This window comes from Sarcophilus harrisii, chromosome 2 (assembly GCF_902635505.1).
Source record: "Sarcophilus harrisii chromosome 2, mSarHar1.11, whole genome shotgun sequence".
NCBI lineage: Eukaryota > Metazoa > Chordata > Mammalia > Dasyuromorphia > Dasyuridae > Sarcophilus > Sarcophilus harrisii.
This window is the reverse complement of record NC_045427.1, coordinates 423,573,364-423,598,408: the sequence shown is the minus strand read 5'-3', so window position 1 is coordinate 423,598,408 and position 25,045 is coordinate 423,573,364. Positions and strand designations below refer to the sequence as shown.

At 36.4% G+C, this 25,045-nt stretch overlaps 1 protein-coding gene across 2 annotated transcripts in view; it reads left to right on the top strand.

Annotated features, from left to right (window-relative positions):
• Positions 1 to 25,045, top strand: part of SOGA1 (suppressor of glucose, autophagy associated 1) — a 116,764-nt gene that overhangs the window by 85,538 nt on the left and 6,181 nt on the right. For both annotated transcript variants that reach the window (XM_023507206.2, XM_023507212.2), the window contains 7 exons: positions 5,182 to 5,412; positions 8,653 to 8,757; positions 14,343 to 14,510; positions 16,324 to 16,575; positions 18,404 to 18,475; positions 18,956 to 19,026; positions 20,393 to 21,836. In XM_023507206.2, coding sequence (XP_023362974.2) covers positions 5,182 to 5,412; positions 8,653 to 8,757; positions 14,343 to 14,510; positions 16,324 to 16,575; positions 18,404 to 18,475; positions 18,956 to 19,026; positions 20,393 to 21,836 — 2,343 coding nt within the window. The remainder of the gene's footprint in view (positions 1 to 5,181; positions 5,413 to 8,652; positions 8,758 to 14,342; positions 14,511 to 16,323; positions 16,576 to 18,403; positions 18,476 to 18,955; positions 19,027 to 20,392; positions 21,837 to 25,045) is intronic.

The window sequence follows — 25,045 nt, the reverse complement described above, 5'->3', positions numbered from 1 at the left end:
TGCAAAGATAGCTATTACACAGACTCAAATTTCAAGGAGATAGATATAGCAAAGTGTTTCACTACAGTGATCTTTGTCAATATTGCTTTTAGCTTATGACACCAATTCAGTTGTTTTATTTTTTGGCAGATACTAGTGCAACTTCACGTTTCCTTCTCCAATTCATTTTGCAAATGAGAAAACTGAAGCAAATGGGGTTAAGTGACTTGCCCAGGGTCCCATAGCTTTATGTATGAGGTTAAATTTTAACTCAGGTCTTCCTGCCTCCCGGCCCAGTGATCTATGCACTGTGCCACCTCTCTCCATGTTTTCACTTAGAGTAAAATTAATCGTGGGTTTGAGTTATATTCTTCCAATTATTACTTATGACCTCAAATAAATCACTTCATTTCTCTAGGCCTCAGTTTCCTCATCTGTAAAATGAGAAAAGTGGATTAAATGATATCCAAGGCTCCTTCTGGTTCTGACATTCAATGATTCTTTTGTAATGGAAAGAGACAGAGAGAGAGAGAGAGAGAGAGAGAGAGACTGAGATTGAGAGAAACAGAGATTTCTTTATGAAGATGAACACAGAACATTGCACATAGCAAACACTTAATAAATGCTTTTTCATTCATAAATAAAAGCTGTAAAGGAGAGATCCCAGGAAAATGCCATGAAAAAAAGTGAGGTGGCACTGAAAGATAAATTCATGTATTGGCCAGTGTTTACTTTCAGAGGACTAATGTCATCATCATATACTTTTCTCCTATCTATAGAGTGGTGATGAACTTCAAATGTGCAATAAGGCATCTATGTCAGTCTTGGTCACTGTGTCAGTTTGTTTCATGTAACTGTACTTTCTCTTTTTTTCCTTTTCTCCTTCCTATTTTAAGGTCTATGTTGGATTTAATCCAGTAGTTCTCCATCATTGCCCTACATGTCTGTGTCTCTTCTGGATTTCCTTCTGCTCTCTTCTGTGTATTTTTTTAAAAATGTTTTTACTATTGTATTTAGTAGTTTTAGTATTACTGTTATCCCTAGTCTCCCAACTCCCCTTCCCCCAAAATGCCCTCTCTTATAGCACATAAAGTTAAGCAAATCAATATATTAGCTATGTCAAAAAAAAGTCTGTCTCATTCTGCATCTCTTCTCCATTTTTTCTCTGTCTGAATGTGGCATACATGCAATATCATAGGTCTTTTTGAGTTGTGATTAATCATTGCATAGTTCTTCAGTTTTGCATAATTGTTTTTCTTTGTAATATTGTAGTCATTGTTCTCCTTACTTGGACTTATTTTACTCTGATACTTCACTGAATTTTCTTACATAAGAAGGCCCTATTATGGTATGATCTTGGGAAATGACAGCAATCTCTGCCTTTTGTTTCCACTTATTTAATCTTTTTATTTTCCCAGTTACATATGAAATAATTTTTTAACATTCTTTAAAATTTTGAATTCCAGATTCTTTCCCTTCCTCCTTCCCCACCTCACCACTGAGAATGAATATATGAGTTAGCTAGTTAGTATAGTGGATAGAGCACCAGCCCCGAAGTCAGGAGGACCTGAGTTCAAATATGGACTTAGATACTTAACACTTCCTGGCTGTGTTACCCTGGGCAAGTCACTTAACCCCAATTGCCTCAGCCCCCCCAAAAAAAGAGAGAGAGAGAGAGAGAATGCATATGTGAAGTTATACAAAACATTTCCATAGAAGTCATATTTCAAAAGAAAACATAAATCTCCCCACCTAAAAAACCCCCTCAAGAATAAAGTTTTTAAAAGTATGCTTCAATCTGTATTCAGACACAGTCAATTCTTTCCTCCTAAGTCCTTCAGAGTACTGTTGGCTCAATGTATTACTGAGAATAACAGTCATTCACAGCTGATCATCCCACAACATTGCTATTACTTTGTACACAGAATGTTTCATTTTGCTTGAGTTCTTGGAGGACTTTACAGGTTTTCCTGAGAGTATCTTGCTCATCATTTCCCATAGAATAATAGTATTCCATCATAATCACACACTACAATTTATTCAGCTATGTGGCTTTTTTTTTTAAGCTTCAATAACAAAAAAACAGGGAGTGGGAGGTAGTATCACTTTCACTTGATGAGTGAGGAGACAGGGAAAGCTTAATGATAGAAGTAATTTTAGAGCTAGTTCTTAAAGGAAGGACTTCAATAATCAGAGGTAGTTAGCATGGAGGATATAGTGCCCAGGGAACAATTAAGAATCTATTTTGGCAGGAATATAGAGCCCATGAAGAAGGAGAGTCCTGAAATAAACCTGTAAAGGTAGGCAGGATCCAGATCTTGGAGGTCTTTGAAAGTCAGATGAGCAAACTTTCTTATAATCTAAAGCCACTAAGGAACGAGTAAAAAATTGTAGAGGGAGTAGATTGTCATATCTGACCCTTCAAAAGATCATTTTCACGGTTGCCTGGATAGAATAAAGGAGATATTAGACAAAGGTAACCATTTAGGGAACTATTAATATAGGCCATGTGAGAGACAATCTGGTAGATGAGTGCATGAACTGATAAATGGAGACAGGCAGAAAGATGTCATGGCAGTAAAATTGACAAAACTAGTTAACTGCTTAGATACAAGGGCAATGAGGGTAATGGTACCAAAGTTATAGTGGCTTCCAGGTGATTGCATAGAGAACTTAGTTTGGTAAATGTGTTCTTTTAGAACACAAATCTAGAAACCAGACACTGATGCAAAGAACGTTACAATTTAATATTACTTATAGAACTGTCAAGGAAGAAATTTGTCAGAGTATGGGAAAGTTTGATTTCCCAAATGTGGAGATGGAAGCTATTTGAGCATATAGGTTATTTCTAATTTTGCTTGAGGAAAGGGTTGAAGATCTAGATTTAAAAACAGGTTGAGTCCTTTATCTAACTGTATGGGAGGGGAAGAAGAGGCCAGAGTATTATATGGCTGCATCCCATGACCCCTCTACTGCTGTAATAAGAATCCCTTCAATTCAGTAGGGAATCCTGTAGAAACATCTTCCTCATCAGTTGCTCTGACATGCAAGCCAAAGACAACAATAGTTGATGCTCTGTGTTCTTAGGAGAGATTCACAGTCTAGAAAAGTGCTGGAGCCTGTAGTGTACTGGACCTGGAGTCTAGAAACCTGAGTTCAAATCTAACTCAGATATTCACTATCTCTATGATTCTGGGCATGTCCCTTAACCTGTTTGCCTTAGTTTCTTTATGAACTTAATCTAGTCCACTGATCAACTGTTCTATTTTTTAGCCAGTACCAAATGGTTTTGAAGACTGTACTTTGTAATATATAGTTTTAGGTCTGGTATAACCAGGCCATATTAGTTTTTCCTTTCATTAATTCCCTTTAAATTCTTGACTTTTTGTTCTTCCAGATGAAATTTGTTATTTTTTTAATTTTATTAAGTAATTTATTGGTATTTTGATTAATATGGCACTGAATAAGTAGATTAATTTAGGTAGAATTATCATTTTTATTATAATAGCTTGCCCTATCTATGAATATTTGATATTCTTCCGGTTGTTTAGATCTAACTTTATTTGTATGAAAAATGTTTTGTAATTGTGTTCTCATAGTTTCTGGCTTTGCCTTGGCAGGTAGACTCCCAAATATTTTATGTTATCTATAGTTATTTTAAATGGAATTTCCCTATCTCTTGCTGTTTGCCTCAGTTTCCTCAACTGTAAAATGGATATAATAATAGCACCTACCTCCCAAGGCGGTGAAATTCAAATGAGATATCTTTAAAGCTCTTAGCCCAGAGTCTCTGCTAGGTATTGTATCAATGCTAGATGTTATGTTTATTGTTCTAAGCCATAGCAGGTATTATACAAGTACTATTATTATTAGAACATTGGATTTGGATTCAGAGCAAATCGGTTCACATTCTAACTCTACAGACTTGCTGTGTGAACATGAATGATTTCCCCACCCCCACCCCCTCAGTTTTGTTATATAAAATAACATAGCTAGACAGGAGGATTCTTGAGCATCCTTTTGTCCCTTAATTCGGTGATCCTATATTATATTTCTGGAAGTGGGGAGAGGCAGTATGTCTTAGAAATAGGAAATCACTCTGGACCCAAGGGAGAAGAGATGGGGAATGAAGCCAGTTATGGCAAATTTATGTAAAAAGACAAAATTTAGCTTTGATGATCAACCCTTTTATATCCTTTGCAATGACCCTTTTTTTCTTTTCTACCAAAGGTAAGTACATTCATACCGACTTCTAAGTCAAAAAAACTCCTGAATTAATTTGTGATCATGAGTCAGTCACTTTCCCAGTTCTTTTCAGTTTCTTCCTCTGTCAAAAGAGGAAATAGATGTTCTGTAAGGTCCCTTTTATTGTTAACAATGTGAATTCTATTTTCTAGGACTGTTTCTTGCTCTGGCATTCTAGGATTTTTTTCTATTTTATTTTGTTTTTAAAATTACCTTTATTTCCAAGCAGATTCCTTCTTCTCTTTTAAGTAAGCCATTTTTTGTAACATAATAAAAAAAGTGAAGAGAAAAAGTAATATATAAATTGAGATAATATACAATATTATACAACCATAGTTTCCAACCTCTACCAAGAAAAGAAGGAGGTTCATTTTCTCAAAACTACTCTAAGGGACACAGTTCTTTTCAATAGTGAGGTGATTCAGGCAAGTTTTGATGGTCTTGTGATAGAGAAAGCCATCTGTACACAGAGAGGACTGTGGGGAACTGAGTGTGGATCACAGCATAGTATTTTCCCTTTTTTTTGTTTGTTTGCATTTTGTTTTCGTTCTCATTTCTTTCCTTTTTGATCTAATTTTTCTTGTGTAGCATGATAATTGTGGAACTATGTATAAAAAAATTGCACATGTTTAACATATATTGCCATCTAGGGGAGGGGGTTGAAGGGAGAAAAAAAATATGGAACACAAGGTTTTATATGTTTTGAAAATAAAAAGCTTAAAAAAAAAAAAAAAGAAATGCACATTCAAACAAACACACACAAAAAATACTCCAAGCTTAGTGGGAATGAATTGCTGATAATAAGATTCCAGGCAGGTAGCAGCAACCATGGGCCGGTGGAGATAAAGCATCCATCCCTCATATCACCCCATGTACATGTGTATGTATATTGGACATGAAGCAGGACTTAGGAAGATTAAAAAGCCATTGGGGCTGATCACTTTTCTGTTTCTGCAGCTGAAGGAAGATCAACAGAAGACTCTCCTGAGGAGGGAGTTTGAACTGCAGAGTGTGAACCTCCAGAGGAGGCTGGAGCAAAAGTTCTGGAGCCAGGAGAAGAACCTCCTGGTACAGGAATCCCAACAGTTCAAGCAGAACTTCCTACTGCTTTTCATGAAGCTTAAGTGGTTCCTCAAACGCTGGAGACAAGGAAAGATCTTACCCAGTGAGGGAGGTGACTTTCTGGAGGTATGGAGTACCTGAAGTACATGGAATTCAATGATTGGAAAAGTGCTACAAATATATACATGTCTATTTACTCTTTCTCCTTTCTCTTACTATTCTCTGTGTGTCCTTGTATCTCTCTCCCTAATTTTTTGTCCCTTTTTCTCCTTCCTTATTTCTTTTCCTGTCTCTTTCTCAGCATAGTGCCTGGCACATAATAGACACTAGATAATTGCTATCATTCTTTTTCTTTCTTCTTTCTCCTCGCCCCCTTTCTCAATTACCTATACAATTAGAGACAGCATGGTATAATACAAAACAGTGATCCAGCTTTCCTTTGTTCTGATTTGGCTAAGGCATTAATTATGAAACCATGAACATCTTACATAAAGTTTTTTAAAGCATATGTTAACTTTAATGTGGTAATTTGATAATATTCTGATTATCTGTATCTCCTTTTGAATTTCTTTTTGCTCTCTTCTTATCCCAGGGAAAAAGTATGGTATCTCACCTAGAATTATCATTCTACTCAGACTCTATCTATAACGAGGATGCCATTGGTAGATAATCAAGGCCTGCTCAAAAGAGCACTTAAATCAGAAACGTAGTCCCTTGAGGGTTATAGTCTACACCATTGTTTCTTTCTAAGAAAACTGAGGGGGGGGAGGGGAGGGGGAAGAATTCTGAAACGAAGTTCCCTGCTTCAAATTAGGACATGTAATTCTTTTTCACTTTTTCCCCCCTGAGGCAACTGGGGCTAAGTGACTTGCCCAGGGTCACACAGGTAAGGAAGTTTTAAGGGTCTGAGGCCAGATTTGAACTCAGGTCCTCCTGACTTCAGGGCTGGTGCTCTATCTACTGCACCACTTAGCTGCCCCAAGGGCATGTGATTCTTAAGTTACTTGACGATGTGACTATGGTCTAAGCAAGAAGAAGCAGTATGTTATCAACGATGACCTGTGTGAGAAACATGGCATAAAATATACAAACTATCAATACTATGTATATACAGAAAAGGAAATGAGAAAATTCATGTAGTTTTAATAAAGGATAACAGATGGATAGTCTAAGAGCTATATTGCTATCTTCCTAATATGAAAAGATCTATAAGAAAGCTTCTGCCACATTAGATGGATAAACCAATCTTCTGTGGAGAAATGAGAGAGAGAGATTGTGATATTCCCTGGTTGATGGCAAATCACTCCAAGTATCTCTGCCAAGAAAACCCCCGATGGAGTTATGGAAACTCAGACACATGAAAAATGGCTGAACAACAATTATTGGTTGGTGGAGGAAGTACTTATACAAATAAGATAGTGAATCTAATGAATTAGAGGACTAACTTTTTTTTTTAAAGCATCATTTACTTTTTAACTAGATATTTGATTCAGGGTACTATTTAGCAGACTACCATGAAATACCAGCATATTAATGAAAATACAAAATACTGTTCCTTAATATGTCCAACTAAAGAAAATATTATATAAAGACACTAAAAACCCTGAAAGGGCTGTATATTGCTAGTTGCAGCTGGTCTTTCAAACAGGCCTCAGTTGTATATCAATGATGGCCTCATTATAGAAGCTGTCTCTATGATATTTTGGGGTTTTATTAAGTAGATGTTTTATGAACTTAATATTGACACTATTACAAATAAACTTGCTTAGTATCTTTTTTTTACAGTTAAGTAAATTAATTTCTAAATTTTTGATCTTTTCAATGAACAATTATTTTTGTCTCCCTTCTCCAATGAAAAGGAAAACAAAATCCTTTTAACAAATATGTAGAGTCAAGCAAAACAAATTCTTATATTGATATGTTTTATTTTCTATTTTGAGTAGATCACTTAATCATGAGATGGATAGATTATATCATCACTGGTCCTCTAGATTCTTGACTGGTTATTCTCAGGATTCTTAGATGATTCAAAATATTGTCCTTTCATAAATTGTTCACCTAGTTCTTCTCACTTTACTGCATCAGTTCCTACAAGTCATCTACGTGCTATTATTTTATAAGAAATGGTAAAAAAAGATAAGTGTAATAGTATTCATATGCCATAATTTGTTCAATTTTCCTTAGTTGATGGGAAGCCATTTAATTTCCAGTTCTTTGCACACTACAAAAGAACTTCTATAAATATTTTTTAATATATGGATTTTTTTTTGCTTTCTTTGGTTCTTTTGAATATAGGCATAATAGTAGTATCACAGGGTCAGAAATTACATACAATATACTTAAGCTTTAAGAGTATGGTTCCAAACTGCTTTCCAGAATAACTATAGACTGACAACTTCACCAATATCAGATTAATGTTCCTGCTTTTTCACAGTCCTTCTAACATGTTATTTCCCTTTTTGGGGGCATTTTTCCTGTCTTAATGGTTATGGAATTAGAAATTTAGATGGGTATGTCCATTAGAAATTTGATGGATATATTCATAAAACAGACTATTTGGTGATTGTGATAAATGGTTAAAGGATATAAACAGGCGGTTTTAAAGGAGGAAGTATAGGCTATCTATAACCACATGAAAGAATGTTCCAAAACACCAATAGAGAATTGCAAATTAAACTAATTCTGAATTGAACTGGCAGAGTTGACCAAAAAAGGTTAAGTAAATTAATTTCAATTCATAAATTCTCATAATAGCTTTTCAGTTATTCCTTCTCTCTCCATGGGGATTCTTTGTCCATTTATTCTCATTCATTTTCCCTTATACGTGGTCACAAATAGTGTGTTTTCTGTTCTGGTTTGGCCGTTTTCACTTTTCATTGTTTTATAAAGATCTTTCCAGATTTTTTGCATATCAGCTTTTTGGTCACTTTTTCTATATCTTCATAATGATCCTTTGTCCATTTATTCCCATTTTTTCCCTCTTACATGGTCATAGTATGTACTCTGTTCAGATTTTGCTTTTTTTGTTTTGCCTTATTTTATAAAGATTTTTCCAGACTTCTTTGTATTCTCTATACCTGTAGTCTTAATTGCATAGTATTCAATTTCATAAATGTATCATAATCATTCCTTCTATTGTTGAATATTTTGATGTTTTTCAGTTTTTTACAATTAATAAATATCCTGAATATCTATGAATATCATGAAAGTTCTTTCTTGATTCTTAATGATTTTCAAATTATATTGGAAATATTGAGGGAAACAGTATGATTACATTTACAAATTTTGCTGGCTTCTGTCATACTGTTTTCCAAAAAAGACTAAACAAATTTTTAATTTTACCTATTATTTCTCTTTAATAAATAGGTGAATAGCATGAAGGAACTCTACCTGCTAATGGAAGAGGAAGAGCTAAGTCCTCAGCATTCTGACAATAAGTCCTGTGTGGCGGACATCTGGACGCAGAACACTGTGAGTTGTCAGTTCTTGAAGAAGGGAATTAAATTCTTCTTGTGTGGCTATTGTTAGTGGGTAAATCAGAGTCTGGATACAGTCTTGGGCAATGATATAAAAACCAAACCATCTTTTAGAAGAAAAATATGGCATATTATTGATCCCCAATCCAAAATTCAGAGATTGGGAGTCAAGTAAGAGAGCACCTAGATGCAAAGAGGAAGCTGCATCAGGAACTTGTACATGGAGGTTCTTAGGAAAAAGATCTGATGCAAGATGAGTGAATAGTGTAGTGGATAAAGCAGCACATCTGGAGTTAGGGAGACCTGGCTTTGAATTCATTACCCATGAAAATAACAATTAAGAAAAAAGGGTTGTTGAAAGGATCAGTAAAATAGATATTTAGCACAATCCAGATCTCAGCCATTGTTAAAGTAGAGGTATAGAGGCTAGTCATGGACTAAAAATGAATATCCCCAAACTTAAAGTGGATAGGAAAGATGACCTCTTACTACCTGTGTGACTTTTAGCAAGTACATAACCTCCTGAGGCCTCAGGTTTTCATTTACAAAATGAGGTTGTTGGACAAGATGATGTCTGAGTTTCCTTCTCGTTCTAGAGTGGTGCTCCTATGGACCTGTGGCTTCCCATATTTATATTTAAGAGACTGAGAAATAAAACTATCAGCCATAGTTGAATATAATTATCATATACTAACATTGCCTTATGCAGCCTTTTATATTTTTTTTTCACTTTTGCACTTAGTATTATTTGATTTTGACAATAATCTTATGATATGCAGTAGAATTATTATCCCTATTTTATAGGTTAGGAGATAAAGACCCCAAAATGGACAATGATGATTATAATCAGAATAATAACTAAAATTTATATATTGCTTCAGGATTTATAAACTGCCTTTCAAAAATTATCTTATTTCGTCCTTACAAAACCCCTATAAAAGTGTGCTTTTATTTCTATTTTACAGGTAGCTCACAGTAGATAGAGTTGTAGATAGAGTTCCAAGTCTGGAGTTAGGAAAATCTGACGTCTATCCAGCCATAGATATTCTCTAGCTCTGTGACCCTAGACAGGTCACTTAAATCTGTCAGTTTCCTCATGTGTAAAATGGGGATAATAGCATCTACCTCTCAGGTTGTTGTGAGGATCAAACGTGATATTATGTGCAAAGTGCTTAACCCGGTGTTTGATACATAGTGCCAGATAAATTTTAGCTATTATATGTATAGTTGAGGAAATTTAAATGATTTGCTCATGCTACATCACAAAGTATTTAAGGAAGGATTTTTTAAAAGGCAGGATTTGAATTCCATTTTTCCTTATTCAGAATCAAAAACACTATCCCCATGACTTCATCTAGCTGCCTATGTTTCGTCCAGAATAATCTATCAAGTTCATAAGTGCTTTTCACCATACAATGAATGATTAAATTTCCTGTTTCCCTGAGGGGTTCTGACCTGCAGTATCTGCTACCATTTCTCAGTAAAGAGGATCCTATAAGGGGGGAAAAGTCTTAAGATGATTTGGGGTTCTATTATTGCTCACTGAAATGTTTTACACCCCCTTACATGCAGAGAAGTAAGGTCCAGATCATAGGAGAAGTCCAGGAGAGTAACCCAAACTGTTTCTGTATTTGTGCTGACCACACACTGATCTGTAGGCAAAGATCTGAAGCAAAGCATCCAAAAAAACCCAGCAGGATCAACTTTGGAGAAAATAGGGTTATTTATATTGGCCAGGCTGAATACAGACTATGAGAAAGAGGATTCTAAGAGACCTGGATCCTAGTATTTGTTCTGACAGTAATGCCCTGTATGATCCTAGATGAGTCACAGAAAAACAAAATCTAAGAGCTTCAGGTTCTAAGAGTCCATCTAGTTCGGTAGAGATATCTCTTCTGCAACCTATTTAAAACCTCTGGTGATGGGAAACTCACTACCTTGAGGCAGGTAGATGGTACAGCAGATACCACACAGGATAGAGTCATGAAAACTTGAGTTTAAATCTAGCATCAGATACTTACTAGCTGTTCAATCCTGAATACATCACTTAACTTCTCTCTGCTTCAGTTTCCTCATCTTTAAAATGGAAATAATAGCACCAACCTCTCAGGGTTGTTGTGAAGATAAAATGAGGCAATATTTTTATAGTTCTTTGCAATCCTTAAAGTGCTATATCAATGCTAGCTGTTATTACTAAAAAGATAGCTCATCCCATTTTCAGTAAGCTATAGTTTATAGAAAAATTCGATATTTACTGAGTTAAAATGTGACTGTACAGCTTTCTCCCATGCTCTCAGTTCTGCCCTGCCCTGTAAGTCAAACAGAACAAATTTAACTTTTTTAAAAAGATGTTTTGTCATTACCTTCATTTGAAAATATCTCACCTCTCCCTTAGCCAAAGAATCTTGTAACAAAAAAAATGAAAAATGAAAAAAAAAAGTCAGTTCCATAAAACTAACCAGTATATCATGACTAAGATATATGCAATGTTCTACATCCATAATCCCCTACCTTTCCAAAGAAGGAAAGGATATTTTCTCATTTCTTCTTTGGTGTTGAGTTGATGTTTAATTCTTTTTTCCCCACAATAGTCCCGAAAACTTTAAGATAGCAATCATATTTTCCTTAAGTTTTCTCTTCTTTGGGCTCAACATCCTTAGTGCCTTCAGCCAATTCTTCTGGAGTTGGTTCATAGGCTTATAGATTTTAGAGCTGACCTCTGTGAAAAATGATCTAGCCAATACTGTCATACTCAAGCCACTCAGTTCTCAACAAATCAGTCTCTTTCATCCAATCAACATGGATACCAGCAAAATAGCTGCATAGCCTTTGTTAGCTTTGATCAATTCCGATAGGTTCTACATTTTCTATGTAACTCCTCTCACTGTCTCCTGTTTCTTCTGCCTGTTTACTCCTATGCTCAGCTTTCTTTCTGGTTTCTGTCTCCATTTGGTCATCTCCTATCCCTATTCTGACACTTAAAACCAAAGCCTCCTTATAAGCAGGATCCATATCTATTCTTTGATTTAAGACTCAAAAATGCCTTTTTTTTTATTAGATTTGACCCTAACAATCCTTATTATAACAATCTTCCTGTAGTCTTCAAATAATTATTTGATTTACAGTTTCTCAGTTAATATTTAAAACTCTTAAAAAGCAGTCATATGCAAACTTTTTGATGGACTATTCTGTAGTCCTCTTAAATTCAATATTTATCTGAGGGGAAGCTATCGCTCTGATGCTCAGAATAGTCTCTTCCCATTTTTAACTGGTAGATTGTGCTTCTTTTGAATCAGATTTCATCAGTGTTCTTTATGGAAATGTTCTTTTTCTGCCCTTTTCAGCATCCAAAATCTCCATATACAAATGGGAAATTAATTCCACTATAATCAGGTCACAGTTGAAGAACTACTTTCACTTCTCAGTGTCACATTATAGGAAGGATACTAACAAAATGGAATGTCCAGGGGCAACTTTGGTTCCTTCCAAATTCAAAATTTCAAGAATAAGTGTTACAACATCCAGTCTAATATGGACAAGTCCTTCAGCTTAGTTAATGTCCCAATGCTGGAATGATGGTTCTAATAACTATCCTGAAGACTAGATACATTAATGAGAAGGCTGGGAGGTCTAAAAGTCACCACGACAGTCAGAAAATTGGTGATCATACTCTGCTCATATTAGTCGAAGAAACAGGGATTCTTTAGAGTGCTGAAAGGATGGCTGAAGGAATCAAATAAGACAGATTTGAAATAAACATGAATTTGAAATCATCTAATTTTAAAGACAATTATAAAAAGAAATTGCTATGTAATTTCTACATAGTAGAGATTTGCAATTTCATGTACAGTCCTTCCAGCTTTTCTTTTCTTTTTTTTTTTTAAATTATAGCTTTTTATTGACAAAACATATGCATGAATAATTTTTCAACATTGACCCTTGCAAAAACTTGTTCCAACTTTTCCCCTCCTTCCCTTCACCCCCTTCCCTAGATGGCAGATAGTCCCATACATATTAAACATGTTTAAGTATATGTTAAATACAATATATGTGTACATATTTATACAGTTGTCTTGTTGCACAAGAAAAATCGGATTTAGAAAGAAAATAAAAATAACCTGAGAAGAAAAACAAAAATGCAAGCAAACAATAACAGAAAGCATAAATGCTATGTTGTGGTCCACACTCATTTCCCGGTGTTCTTTCACTGTGTGTAACTTATTCTGTTCATTACTGATCAATTGGAACTGATTTGGATCCTCTCATTGCCAAAGATAGCCATTTCCATCAGAACTGATCCTCATCTAGTATTGTTGTTGAAGTGTATAATGATCTCCTGGTTCTGCTCATTTCACTCAGCATAAGTCCATCTCAGTCTCTCCAAGCTTCTCTGTATTCATCCTGCTGGTCATTTCTTAAAGAACAATAATATTCCATAACATTCATATACCACAATTTATTCAGCCATTCTCCAATTGATGGACATCCACTCAGTTTCCAGTTTCTTGCCACTACAAAGAGGGCTGCCACAAACATTTTTGTGGTTCCTTTCCCTTCTTTAACATCTCTTTGGGATATAAGCCCAGCAGTAATATTGCTGGATCAAAGGGTATGTACAGTTTGATAACTTTTTTGAGTATAGTTCCAAATTGCTCTCAAAGAATGGTTGGATCCATTCACAACTCCACAACAATGTTTCAGTGTCCCAGGTTTCCCACATCCCTTCCAACATTCATCATTATCTTTTCCTGTCATTTTAGCCAATCTGAGAGGTGTGTAATGGTAGTAATGGTATCTCAGAATTGTCTTAATTTGCATTTCTCTGATCAATAATGATTTGGAACACCTTTTCATATGAGTAGAAATAATTTCAATTTCATCACCTGAAAATTGTCTGTTCATATCCTTTGACTATTTATCAGTTGAAGAATGGCTTGATTTTTTATAAATTAAGAGTCAATTCTCTATATATTTTGGAAATGAGGCCTTTATCAGAACCTTTAACTGTTAACTTGATATATTATAAGAATTTTCTATTTTGTGATCAATAATTATCTCTAATTCTTCTTTGGTCACAAATTCTTTCCTCCTCCACAAGTCCTTCCATCTTTTCAACAAAGTATGAGAGAATAGAGATCTTCAAGCACTGAATGACTTGTAAAGATGTTGTAGAAGAGATTCCTGCATATGGGCTGGTTTGACTAGGTGCTATCTGGGGCTTCTTCCTGGCCTGAGACTGATTCAGACATTCTTTGGTTTTAGGTTGATGTCAGACAGGGATTGAGCAAAGTGATGGTTGGCACGTCATTAGTCCAGTTCATAATGTCATAACATAAGACCTAAGGGCAGGTGAAAGTACCAGATTTCCAGCCCTGCCTCTGCCATGCTGTGATTCAGATTTAGAAGAGTACTTGATTTAAAATCAGAAGCCATGGGTTCAGACTTTGGCTCTGCCATTTACTACCTCTTGGGCAAATCAATGAACTTCTCCAGGGCTGTTTCCTCATTTCTAAAATGAAGGTGGAACTAGCTGGCCTCTAAATTTCCTTATGCTTCTAAGTCTATGATCTTATCGTACAGCCCAATGAATATGTGAAAACACTCGCAGACATGAAGATCATCCTGAAAGAGCTGTGCCGAGAGCTTCGGGAAGAACGGCGGGGTATGAATGAGCTTCAGCAGCAGTTTGCTAAGGCTAAGTCTGCCTGGGAAATGGAGAAGACTGAGCTCAAGTGCCACCTAGCACAGGTAAATCCTTTAGCTGCTAAGCTTTTCCAACTCATCCTTTAAAGCCCAACTTAAATATTACCTAATCCTGAAAATCTTTCCAGTTCTCTAGGTATTTCCTCATTTTGATTTGAGAGGGCACTTATGTACTTGTCATATTTTATCTCTAGTAATTATCTGTGCATTTTTCAGCGACTGTTTTTAGAGCCCCATAAAGGGAGGGACTATGTATAATTTAAACTGTCTCCCTAACCAACTATCACAGCATTCTGCTGCACATGGTATACACTCACTAGATACTTAACATATATCTATGGAAATTAACTGCCCTATCCTGGGCTGCCTAAGGATTTATACTCAGTCTGGAAATCTACCCAGCTCCTTGAAAAAATAGATCATTTCTCTATTACCTGCTACTTTATAGAGAAACAGCCCTGGCCATTTTAGTTGAACTGCTACTATTGGATTCATTTCAGCTAGAGTTCCAAGGTCAAAAATGCCAAATCCAAATCTTTTTGTGAAGGGACCTAGTGGGAAGTAGAGATAGAAGCAAAAGAGGGAGGGAAAGGAGGTGTTAGATTAGGTTGGTCAGATTAGAATCTATTGGTTATATGAATACAGTTGGACAGCAAGTAGGAATAGGATCAGGAACAGAGGGAGTTATTCAAATTATCAGTTAAATGTTAGGAAGATCAGAGGCCAGATAAAGAGGGATTAAAATCATGTTCATAGATTAAAACCAAATGAAACCAGACTCAGATCACCAATTGAGAGGAAGTTCTGGGAAATCAAAAGAGCTGGGAGTTCTCTAGTTAATTAAACCACAGTCTCCACCCTCATAGAATTCATAGTATAAAAGAGGAAAAATGACCTGGCACAAACCATTGTAAATTAGAATATTAAAAGTGCATAGGAAAGTGCTTTACAAATATTTACTTTAAATATAAGTTAATATTATAATAGATAGAAAAATGTGAGGGCTAAAGAAACATAGGATTTAGAGCTAAAAGGGAATTTAGTGGCTAAATCTAACATATGAGGAATAAAGCTCAGAGACATTAAGTTTCTGAATTAGGATTTGAACTCAGTTCTTTCTGTCACCAAATCCAGGACTATATCCACACTCCATACTGCCTCTAACTCAAATAGTATTATTGATCAAGTCCATTCACCTCATTTTACAGAAGAAGAAACTGAAGCCAGAGAATTTTAGTAACTTGCTCAGGATCACACAAGTAATAAGAATGGAAAGCACAATTGAATAAATTTTCCTAACTCTAACTCCAGTGGTCTATTGATGCATTACCACTTAAATAAGGGGAAAAAAAATGGCTGCTCTGCTCAGAGGTTCCCCCACTGTGCTGTGCTGAAACTTTTCTTAGTTTAGAGACATATCAAGCTTTTCCCCTCTCCCTGATAGGAGAAATCAGAGGAAACTTCACAGAAAAGGGGCATTTGAGCTAAGTCTTGAAAGATAGGTAAGATTCCAATGGGAAGTTTTTTTCCATATGAGCAAAAGTACAGAGATCAGAAAGTAGAATCATGTGTGGAGAATGATGAGAGGAGAAAACCATTGCCCCATCTATTCCTATTGCAGTTTAAGTGAAAAAACTTGCTTTATTCTGTTCAAAATCTTATTTTTGCTATTAACAAGCATTGTGTTGAGTCACTTTCAGTTGCCTTTCTCCCCAATCCTGGCTGTAAAATGAGGATATGGAGCCCTTAAGAGCAGTAACAGACATCCTGTGACTCTAGAGAAGACCAGGGATTGGGGAGGGAGGGAGGCCAAACGCAGTTCTTCTGCCTTAACTTCTTCTGCCTCATGTTTTGCCAGCTGGAACTAAAACCTGGGAAGGGAGTGGGTGAGCGAGCCCTGCCTGACTGGAAGGCCATCCTGAAAAGAGAAAGGGAGGAACACCAGCACCTCTTGGCTGAGTCCTATAGTGCAGTCATGGACCTTACCAAACAGCTGCAAATCAGTGAGAAGAACTGGGACCAACAGAAGATAGAACTGCTGGACAGGTTCAAAGATGAAAAACAACAGGCCGAGCAACAGGTGAAGGAGCTGCAGAATAAAATAAGCCAGGTAAGAAGGCCTGCCTTGTCCCCAAGAGCATACCTACATGCACTCACATATACACTCTATGATACAAGAACATAAACTGCTACATTCAGTAACCATGTACACACACATCCATAAACATTCCTATTCATGTACAGAGATAATACATTGACATCTGCACTCATGTTTCGGGCACAGGTACTCATATGAAAACACACAGACATATACATGCAGACTTACAATTATAAAGGTGTGCATAGCCATTATAACTGTTAGAACATTAAACTTAAGTGTGAACAAAGATATAGTTGATATGACAAGAATCCCAAACTTAAAAGTCGAGGGATCTGAATTCTAGTCACTTGTTTTGGGCAAATCACTTGACTTTCGCACTTACTCAATTCCTTCATTTTGGGAGGGGAGGGGAGGGGAGGCAATTGGAGTTAAGTGACTTGCCCAGGGTCACACAGCTGGTATTGTGTCTGAGGGTGAATTTGAATGCAGGTTCTCCTTACTGGAGCCACTATGCTATCTAGCTGTTCCTAATTTCTTCATCTTTCAATAGTGATAGTAACACTGACTATATCTACTTTATAGGATTGATTTGGGAATCAAAATGATAGATATTAAAGTGCTTTGATAGTAATAAAAATATGTCATGCTAAGTGTTAAGAGAAAATACTTTCTTATTCAATAAAAAAGCTAAATTTAAAAGGAATTAAAAAGATAATAAAAAAGTGCAAATTTATGATCTTATCAGTAATAGTCTAATCCTCCCCTACTTTTTGTTCTAGGATTTTATAATAACTTATAATTTGAAAAAATAAACAAAGTACTATATGAATATGTTAAAGCCATTGTAATATACATTTTTTTAAGATTTTAAGTTTTTAAAATTTTCTCCTTTTCCACTTTTCCCTCATTGAGAAGACAATGAATTTGATATAGATTATACATATTCAGTCATTGCTAACATATTTCAATGTTAGTCATAAGTCCTTCAAAATTGCTTGGATCATTTGTATTACTGAAATAGCTAAGTTATTCATAGTTGAACATTGTACATCATTGCTTTTATTGTGTAAAATATTCTAGTTCTGCTAATTTTTTGCAAAATATTTTCACATACATTATCTCATTTGATCCCCACAATATTCCTGAGAAGTAGCTTAAATTTGTGTTAATATCCCTGCTTTACCAATGAGAAAACTGAAATTCAGTGAAGTGATTTATTGGAAAAGGTTTAATGAATACTTTCTAGGAAATGTTTAGACTAGTGGTAATTCTTAGGAATGAATTAAATTGTGCGGTCTTTGAAGTCCTTTCCTATTTGAGATTCTGTAATACCTAAAGTCACATAAGTAGCAAACAGCAGAACTCAAATTGAAAGTTATCTTCTGACTCCAAGTCCATTAATCTTGCTGAGAAGTGAGGATAGTATATAGTAGAAAGAACATAGAACTTGGAGCAAATAGACAAGGATTGAAGTATGACTTCTGCTACAGAAGTACATAAGGCAAATCACTTTGCTTATCAAAGATTGTTTTCTCAGTTGTCAGATAGATATATCTATACTACTACCCCTCACAGTATTATGAGAATCAAATGAAATTGTAGAACTTAAAACTACCTCACAATATGAAGTGTTATTTACACACACACACACACACACACACACACACACACACACACACTCCCTTGTCCTTTAAGTCAATGGGAAGGACTTTTTTTACAGTAAGCAGCAAAAATCAGTTTCTAGAAGAAAGAAGCAGGTATCATTTTGAGGACAAGCAGGATGATGGTCCTGGAGCTTCTGCAAAGATCTAATTTTATATTCTCTGTTATTACCTAGTTACAGAAGGGAGCTGATTCCTGGGCTTTGAAACATATTGACATGGAAAAGCATGACAGCAGCTGGAAAGAGGTGAGTTATCATTCCCACAGCTGGGCCAGTTAACACCCCAGGTCTTCTAGTTTACCAGCAGATGGTAAGGACAACAGAAGTTTCTGACTTGTCACTGGGTTGGCTGGAGCAGCAGCTCATAAAAAAACAGTAAGGACAAAGAAAAATCCAAAGACATTCAAGGTTTTACACTGATTCTTATAGTGCATCAGATCATGCAGTGCAGGATCTGAGTTCAAATCCCCTGGGCAAGTTATTAAATTCTCAGCCTTTTTCCTCACCTAGAATATGAGGAAGTTGGACAAAATAAGTTCTATGGCCCCATCCAGCTCTAATATTTTTTAATTTTATGTGAAGATATCCAGCCCCGATAAGAAAGAGATAAATCTTCACACCTCTTCTATTGTTAATATGGAAAAATCATCATAAGTACAATGTTTATCACTTGACTTCTCCCTTCTGCCGTGGTGACTAATCTGTAGTGTTCCTCTCCTTTTGCAGACCCTCAGTGAGAAGATACATGACAAAGAGACCATTTCTGAAGCTGATGCCAATGGAACCAGTTTAAAGAGGTTAGGTGGCCTGGGCAGGGAACAAAGTAAAGAGTGACCTTGTTTCTCTTGCTATTAAAGGTCTCTCTTTTTGAAAAAAGTAAGATTTTTTAAAAAGGGGCCTTTGATAGCAAGAGAAACAACGTCCCTCTTTACTTTCCATCTGCAGTTCCTCATGTGATATTATCTTAATGCCCTTTACCAACATGATTGCCTTGCATAGCTCTTTCATTCCATTTGGGAATCAAAGGAAGCAAGATGCAGGTCTTGGAATTCATTCCTTCAACAATATAATCACTGAGTCTTATTTCTTTTTCCTAGTGTCTAAGAAGTTTAAGGTCTTATTTGCTCACAGTTAACAGAATGTTAAAAATGTTAAATCAAAAGTTATTAGAGGCCAGAATGTGTGATATCTTGCTCTCATCCTTCTGTACTAAAACTATCCAGTTTTTTTTCCCTCTTAATCATTTGTTAACTTGATTATGTATTTATATTACTATAGAGCTACATAGTATGTCTTCAAACCAGTCCCAAATATCTCTGAGTTCCTGGCACAAACAGTCTCATTGGCAGTAGAAAAAGACAGAAACCATTATGTGAGCTGGAGAGGTTACAAAAGGTTTCTTGCCAGAGACTGAACCTTGAGATTGGTCTTGAAAGCAAGAATAGAAAGCTGGAAGCCCGGGAAAAAGTCCCTACAGGGACAACAGCATAGGCTAAGGCAGGAGGAAGAAATGAGCCTGGTATGAATGGAGGGTGCTAAAGAGGATGTCTTGATTATAGAAGTTAAGAATGAATGTGGCAGAGTGGATAGAGTGCTGGGCCTGTAGTCAGGAAGAACTGGATTTAAATTTAAATCCTATCTCCATATCCTACTAGTTGTGGGAACATGTACTTTTAATCTCAGTTTCTTCATCTATAAAATATAGTAGTACCAACAGCATTTCATACAGTTGTTAAGAGGCTTAAATGAAATCATGTATGTAAAACTCCATATAAATGTTATCATGTGCTGGGAGGAAGAGGAGGTGAAAATGAGGTTAACAGGCTAGGTTTAAATTATATAGATCTTCACATGCTGAACTAAGGGACTTGACCTTAATACACTAGGCAGTGAATTTTCCCCATTTGCATATGGTACCTGATGCAGTAGCAAGAAGAACATCTGAGTTAAGAGCCATCAAAACCTGGCTCTGCTACTTATTCCTTGTTTAACCGACCTGTTTCCACATCTGCAAAATGATGCATTTGTATTAGATGATCTATGAGGTTCCTTTTTAGTGATTTTATGATCTTATGTCCTCAAGATTCCTCTTGCCACCTAAAAAAGTCTCCAATCCATGAGCCCAAGTTTTATTGTGCTCATCATATTTTCTTCTTCCACCAGGACCAAATCTGTTTCTTCCATGTCTGAGTTTGAAAGTTTACTTGACTGTTCTCCTTACCTTCCGGGCAAATCAGCCAACATAGTCAACGAAACTTCCCGAGGCAAAAAGACCTCTCCACCTGCCTCCCTATTGCCCAATACTCTGATGGATACTGCTACGGTGAACCCTGCCAGAATTGCCTTTGTAGACAATGAACAGGCAAGCCCAGAAAAGGGGACCAAGGAGAAGCTGGGGCTCTCCCCTAGAGACTGCAACAGGAGAGGTAACCTGGGCTACCAAGATTGTGCCCAAAAACAGATGCAGAGGAGTTACACAGCTCCTGATAAAACAGGCATTCGGATTTACTACAGCCCACCTGTGGCTCGTAGGCTGGGGGTCCCTCTGGTCCAGAATAAAGAAGGGAAAATTCTCATTGAACCTGGCTTCCTCTTTACCATGGCCAAGCCCAAAGAGTCAGCGGAGTCAGAAGGCTTGGCTGAGAGTACATATGGTCGGTGGCTGTGTAACTTCTCCAAACACCGGGAACTTTTGGACAATAGCCCAGTCAGCAGTTCTACAGCTCCTGTGCCCAATTTTCCCTCTGCTCTACATGACTTTGAGATGTCAGGCAACATGAGTGATGACATGAAAGAAATCACCAACTGTGTCCGCCAGGCCATCCGCTCCGGCTCTCTGGAGAGGAAAGTGAAAAGCATGTCAAGCCAGACAGTGGGGCTAACAAGTGTGGGCACCCAGACTATCCAGACAGTGAGTATTGGTCTTCAGACTGACTTGCCTCGGGGAAGCCTGCATGGCAAGAGCTGGTCACCCCGTAGCTCTTCTCTGGTATCTGTCCGAAGCAAACAGATATCTTCTTCACTGGAGAAAGTCCACTCTCGGATTGAAAGACCTTGTTGTTCTCCTAAATATGGGTCACCAAAACTTCAGAGGAGATCCGTGTCCAAACTAGATAGCTCTAAGGACCGAAGTTTATGGAATCTTCACCAAAGTAAGCAAAATGGGTCAGCTTGGGCCAGGTCTACCACAACCCGAGACAGCCCAGTCTTAAGCAACATTAATGATGGACTATCTAGTTTGTTCAATGTAGTAGAGCACTCTGGGAGCACTGAGTCTATCTGGAAGCCAGGGAGCCAGGAGACCCGCACCAAACCAGAGACTCACAAGTATGGCATTGTCCAGGAGTTCTTTCGTAATGTATGTGGTCGTTCACAGAGTCCCACTTCTGGGACAGATCGGAAAGAAGTGATGGGAGATGAGTGCACCAAAAAGCCGGAGCCTCTTTCCCCAGCAAGTTACCATCAATCTGAGGGCATTGCCAGGATTTTGAGCAAGAAAACTCCAAAATTGAGCACCTGTGAGGAGGTCAGACCAGCTTTACTCTCCCAAGGGGGTAAGGATGGAAACCCTCGAGATCTAGATGGCAATTTGACTGTGGCTAATGAGGTAAGTATGGGGGTTCTTTCCCTTCCTGTAAAAGCTAACCCAGGGTAGGATGAAATTACCATGCTAGGGGTATATTTTAAACCTGTGAGATTGCGTATCTTCCTCAGTTTCCATTTCTTTCCTTTTAGTACCATACTCACCCCTCCCCAAAGACCAATATACTCTTCTCTTTTCTAGAGGTCTCAAGGTCAGAAAGGGAAGCTATTTGTGAGTAGGGAGTCTCATACAAAGTTGATTAGGGAAGGAGGAGACAGTCTTAGGAATCCTACTATTTCCCCAAGTAGCCTATTCTACTTTTCATTCTGATTATTAGAAAAATTTTACTTCCCTCAAGCTTAAATTTGTTTCTTTGCAGTTTTTACTCATCACTCTCAATTTTACCTTCTGGAGGCCAAAGAGAATAGTTTTGATCCTTTTTCCTCATGATAGTGTTTCTAATACTAGATGCTAGTTCTTATCCCTGCCCCCTCATCATCATCTATTTTTTTGGGCTGATCATCTACAATTCTTCATATGACCTGATCTCATTGCTCTTTACTATCATGATTGCCCTGCTTTGGATATTCCCCAGCTTCTCCGTGTGCTCCCTAAAAGGTATCAGCCACTAATATGTTATAATTAACATAGACTATAACAGTATTATAAACTATACAGTCCTAGACACCATGCCTCCCTTAAATGCCATTTAAGATTCTCTTGAAATCAAACTACTCTCTAGCCACATCTCCTGCATCTTGTACTAGTGAAATTGATTTTTTGAATCTGTAACCTTGTTAAAGTCCTTTTTCTCAAATATGGTTTGGTATTCTAGTTTGCAATTATCTTTTTGAATTCTAATTTTTTCTAACATCTCCCCAATCTAGCTTTCACATTGCTGTCAATCTGACATTCTTAAAGTACAGGTTTGACCATGTCACTCTACTCTTCAAGAAGCTTCAGAAACACCCTATTATCTCTTAAGAATAAAACAGGAACATTTCTCTTCTCAGACTTATTTCATTTTATTCCCCACTGTTTATTCATTTCTACCCATTTGGCTTGCTTTCTGTTCCATGTACACAACATTCAATTATCTTCTCTATCCTTTTGTATTATCTCCATTCTTAGGATGATCTCTCTCCTTACCTCTATCTCTTAGAATATTTCCCTTCAAGGTTTGATTCAGGGACAACCTCCTACATAAGGCCTTTCCTGAGTACTCTCACTCCTCCCTCTGGGAAAATCACATTTACTAATTTGTGTATGTTTTATCCACAACAAGAATTTAAATTCCTTGAGGAACTGTTTCACTTTTTTCTTTGCATGTTTAGGACTTAGCAGTTTCTTGCTATAAAAATGCTTACTGAGTTGAATTGAAATTTCCCAAATTGTTCATTGAAAAGTTTATTAAAACAGTACAGGCCTAAAAATGTATCTTGAGGCTCTCTAGTAGGAAATTTTCCTTCTCTCTAGAATCAAATTTGCATTTGACCATTGAATCATTTCCAAATTTCACTAATTGTTTTATCATTAAGCTCACATTTTTTCATGTTTTCTATATAAATAACATGAAAGACTACCAAAAATTTGTTGCTAAAATCTGGGTAATCTTTGTCTATAGTGTTCCTCTGATCTACCAGTTTAATAATCTCACCTAAAAAAAATTATTCTAACAAGGCCTATTCTTGCAAAAACTATTCTGCTTTTTGTGATCAGTCATTCCCTTTATAGATGTTTATTGAATGTTTCTTTTCTTAACATTCTTGTATCACTTGCCCCATTGGAGATCCAATGAAACCTAAGTACTATTTCTTAAGAGTAATATTTTAAATAATGAAATAACAAAGGAAACTAATTATACCAAAATACAATTAGCAAAATATTTTTTAAAAACCAATTTATGAACATGTTTAGAAGAATTGCACATGTTTAATCTATATTGGATTGTTTGTCGTCTTGGGGAGGTGAGAGAAGAGAAAGAAAAATTGGGATACAAAGTTTTGCAGAGGTGAATGCTGGAAACTATCTTTGCATGTATTTAGAAAAATAAAATACTATTAAAATAAAAACAAAACAAGTTCATGGACCCCAAGAACTCTTTTCCTAGAATTTTACTAGGAATTAAAATCAGATTATCTTCATTTTGAAAAATGACATTTTTCCTGTTAAAATTCTGTAGTACCTCTTCCTTTCAAAGATCATTGTAATTTAACAATCATATATCAATTCTTAACTGATGCAGTTCATTCCTTTGCATTTGTATCCCTAGTGCCTAATCCAGTGTACACAAAATAGATTAATAAATTAGATCTGTTGACATTAAATTAAGGACACTTACGCAATCTCTTATGTATGTATATCAGCTCTCTATGAAGTATTCTGTCATTTCTAATCCAAATATCACCATCCTAAGAAGTACAAGTTAAGCAGTTCTGACATGCCTGTCACAGTTATCATAAGTACCTGTGGTCCTAAGCACTGTGAGTTCCTTTATTTCCCATTTTTTATGTACATTAGAGCTTTTAAATTTAAAAGAGAGGTTGTATATGTCAGAATGGAAAGAAAATTAGCTCTAGCATCACACTGGCTATGTGACCCTGGGTGAATTTAACCTCTCAGTTCTTCAGGCAATCCTCAAAATTGCATAAAAATGAGCAGTATATCTCACTTGAACATCATAAATTTATAAACTTCTGAGTATCTCCAGGGTTAATCTTCCTCCAGTATAGCCATTCTCAGTGGTATCTAGCTTAGTGAAAATAAAGTTTTAAAGCCCCTATTTAAATTTGCAGATATTCTAGTTGCAAGCCTAGACCGAAACCTGAATTCCTGTATTTTAAATCCACATCCTTATTTTCTGATATTTCTTAACCAATTACTTCCTAATTTGCTTTTTTTCTTCTGAATACTTTGCTTTCTGTATCTGTGGTGAAAATACCATTTACTTTTGTGTGTGTGTGTGTGATCTTTAGCAATACTTGATAGGTTCTTTCTAGTTATATTGTCTGCCCACATGAATATTAAGTTGCTGGATGATCTTGATCAAATCATTTTCTCTTCCTGCTCCACAGTATTCATTCTGGTAAAATAAGGAGGTTTCCTTATTTCCTTCTATCTATATCATTCTGTGATTCTATGATCCTTCTCTATCCTGGAAAGAGAGCTTTTTCTTTCCTTTTCAATCAGCAAGCACATTTCTTCTCTTATCTCATGTGGGAGGGGGAAAAAAG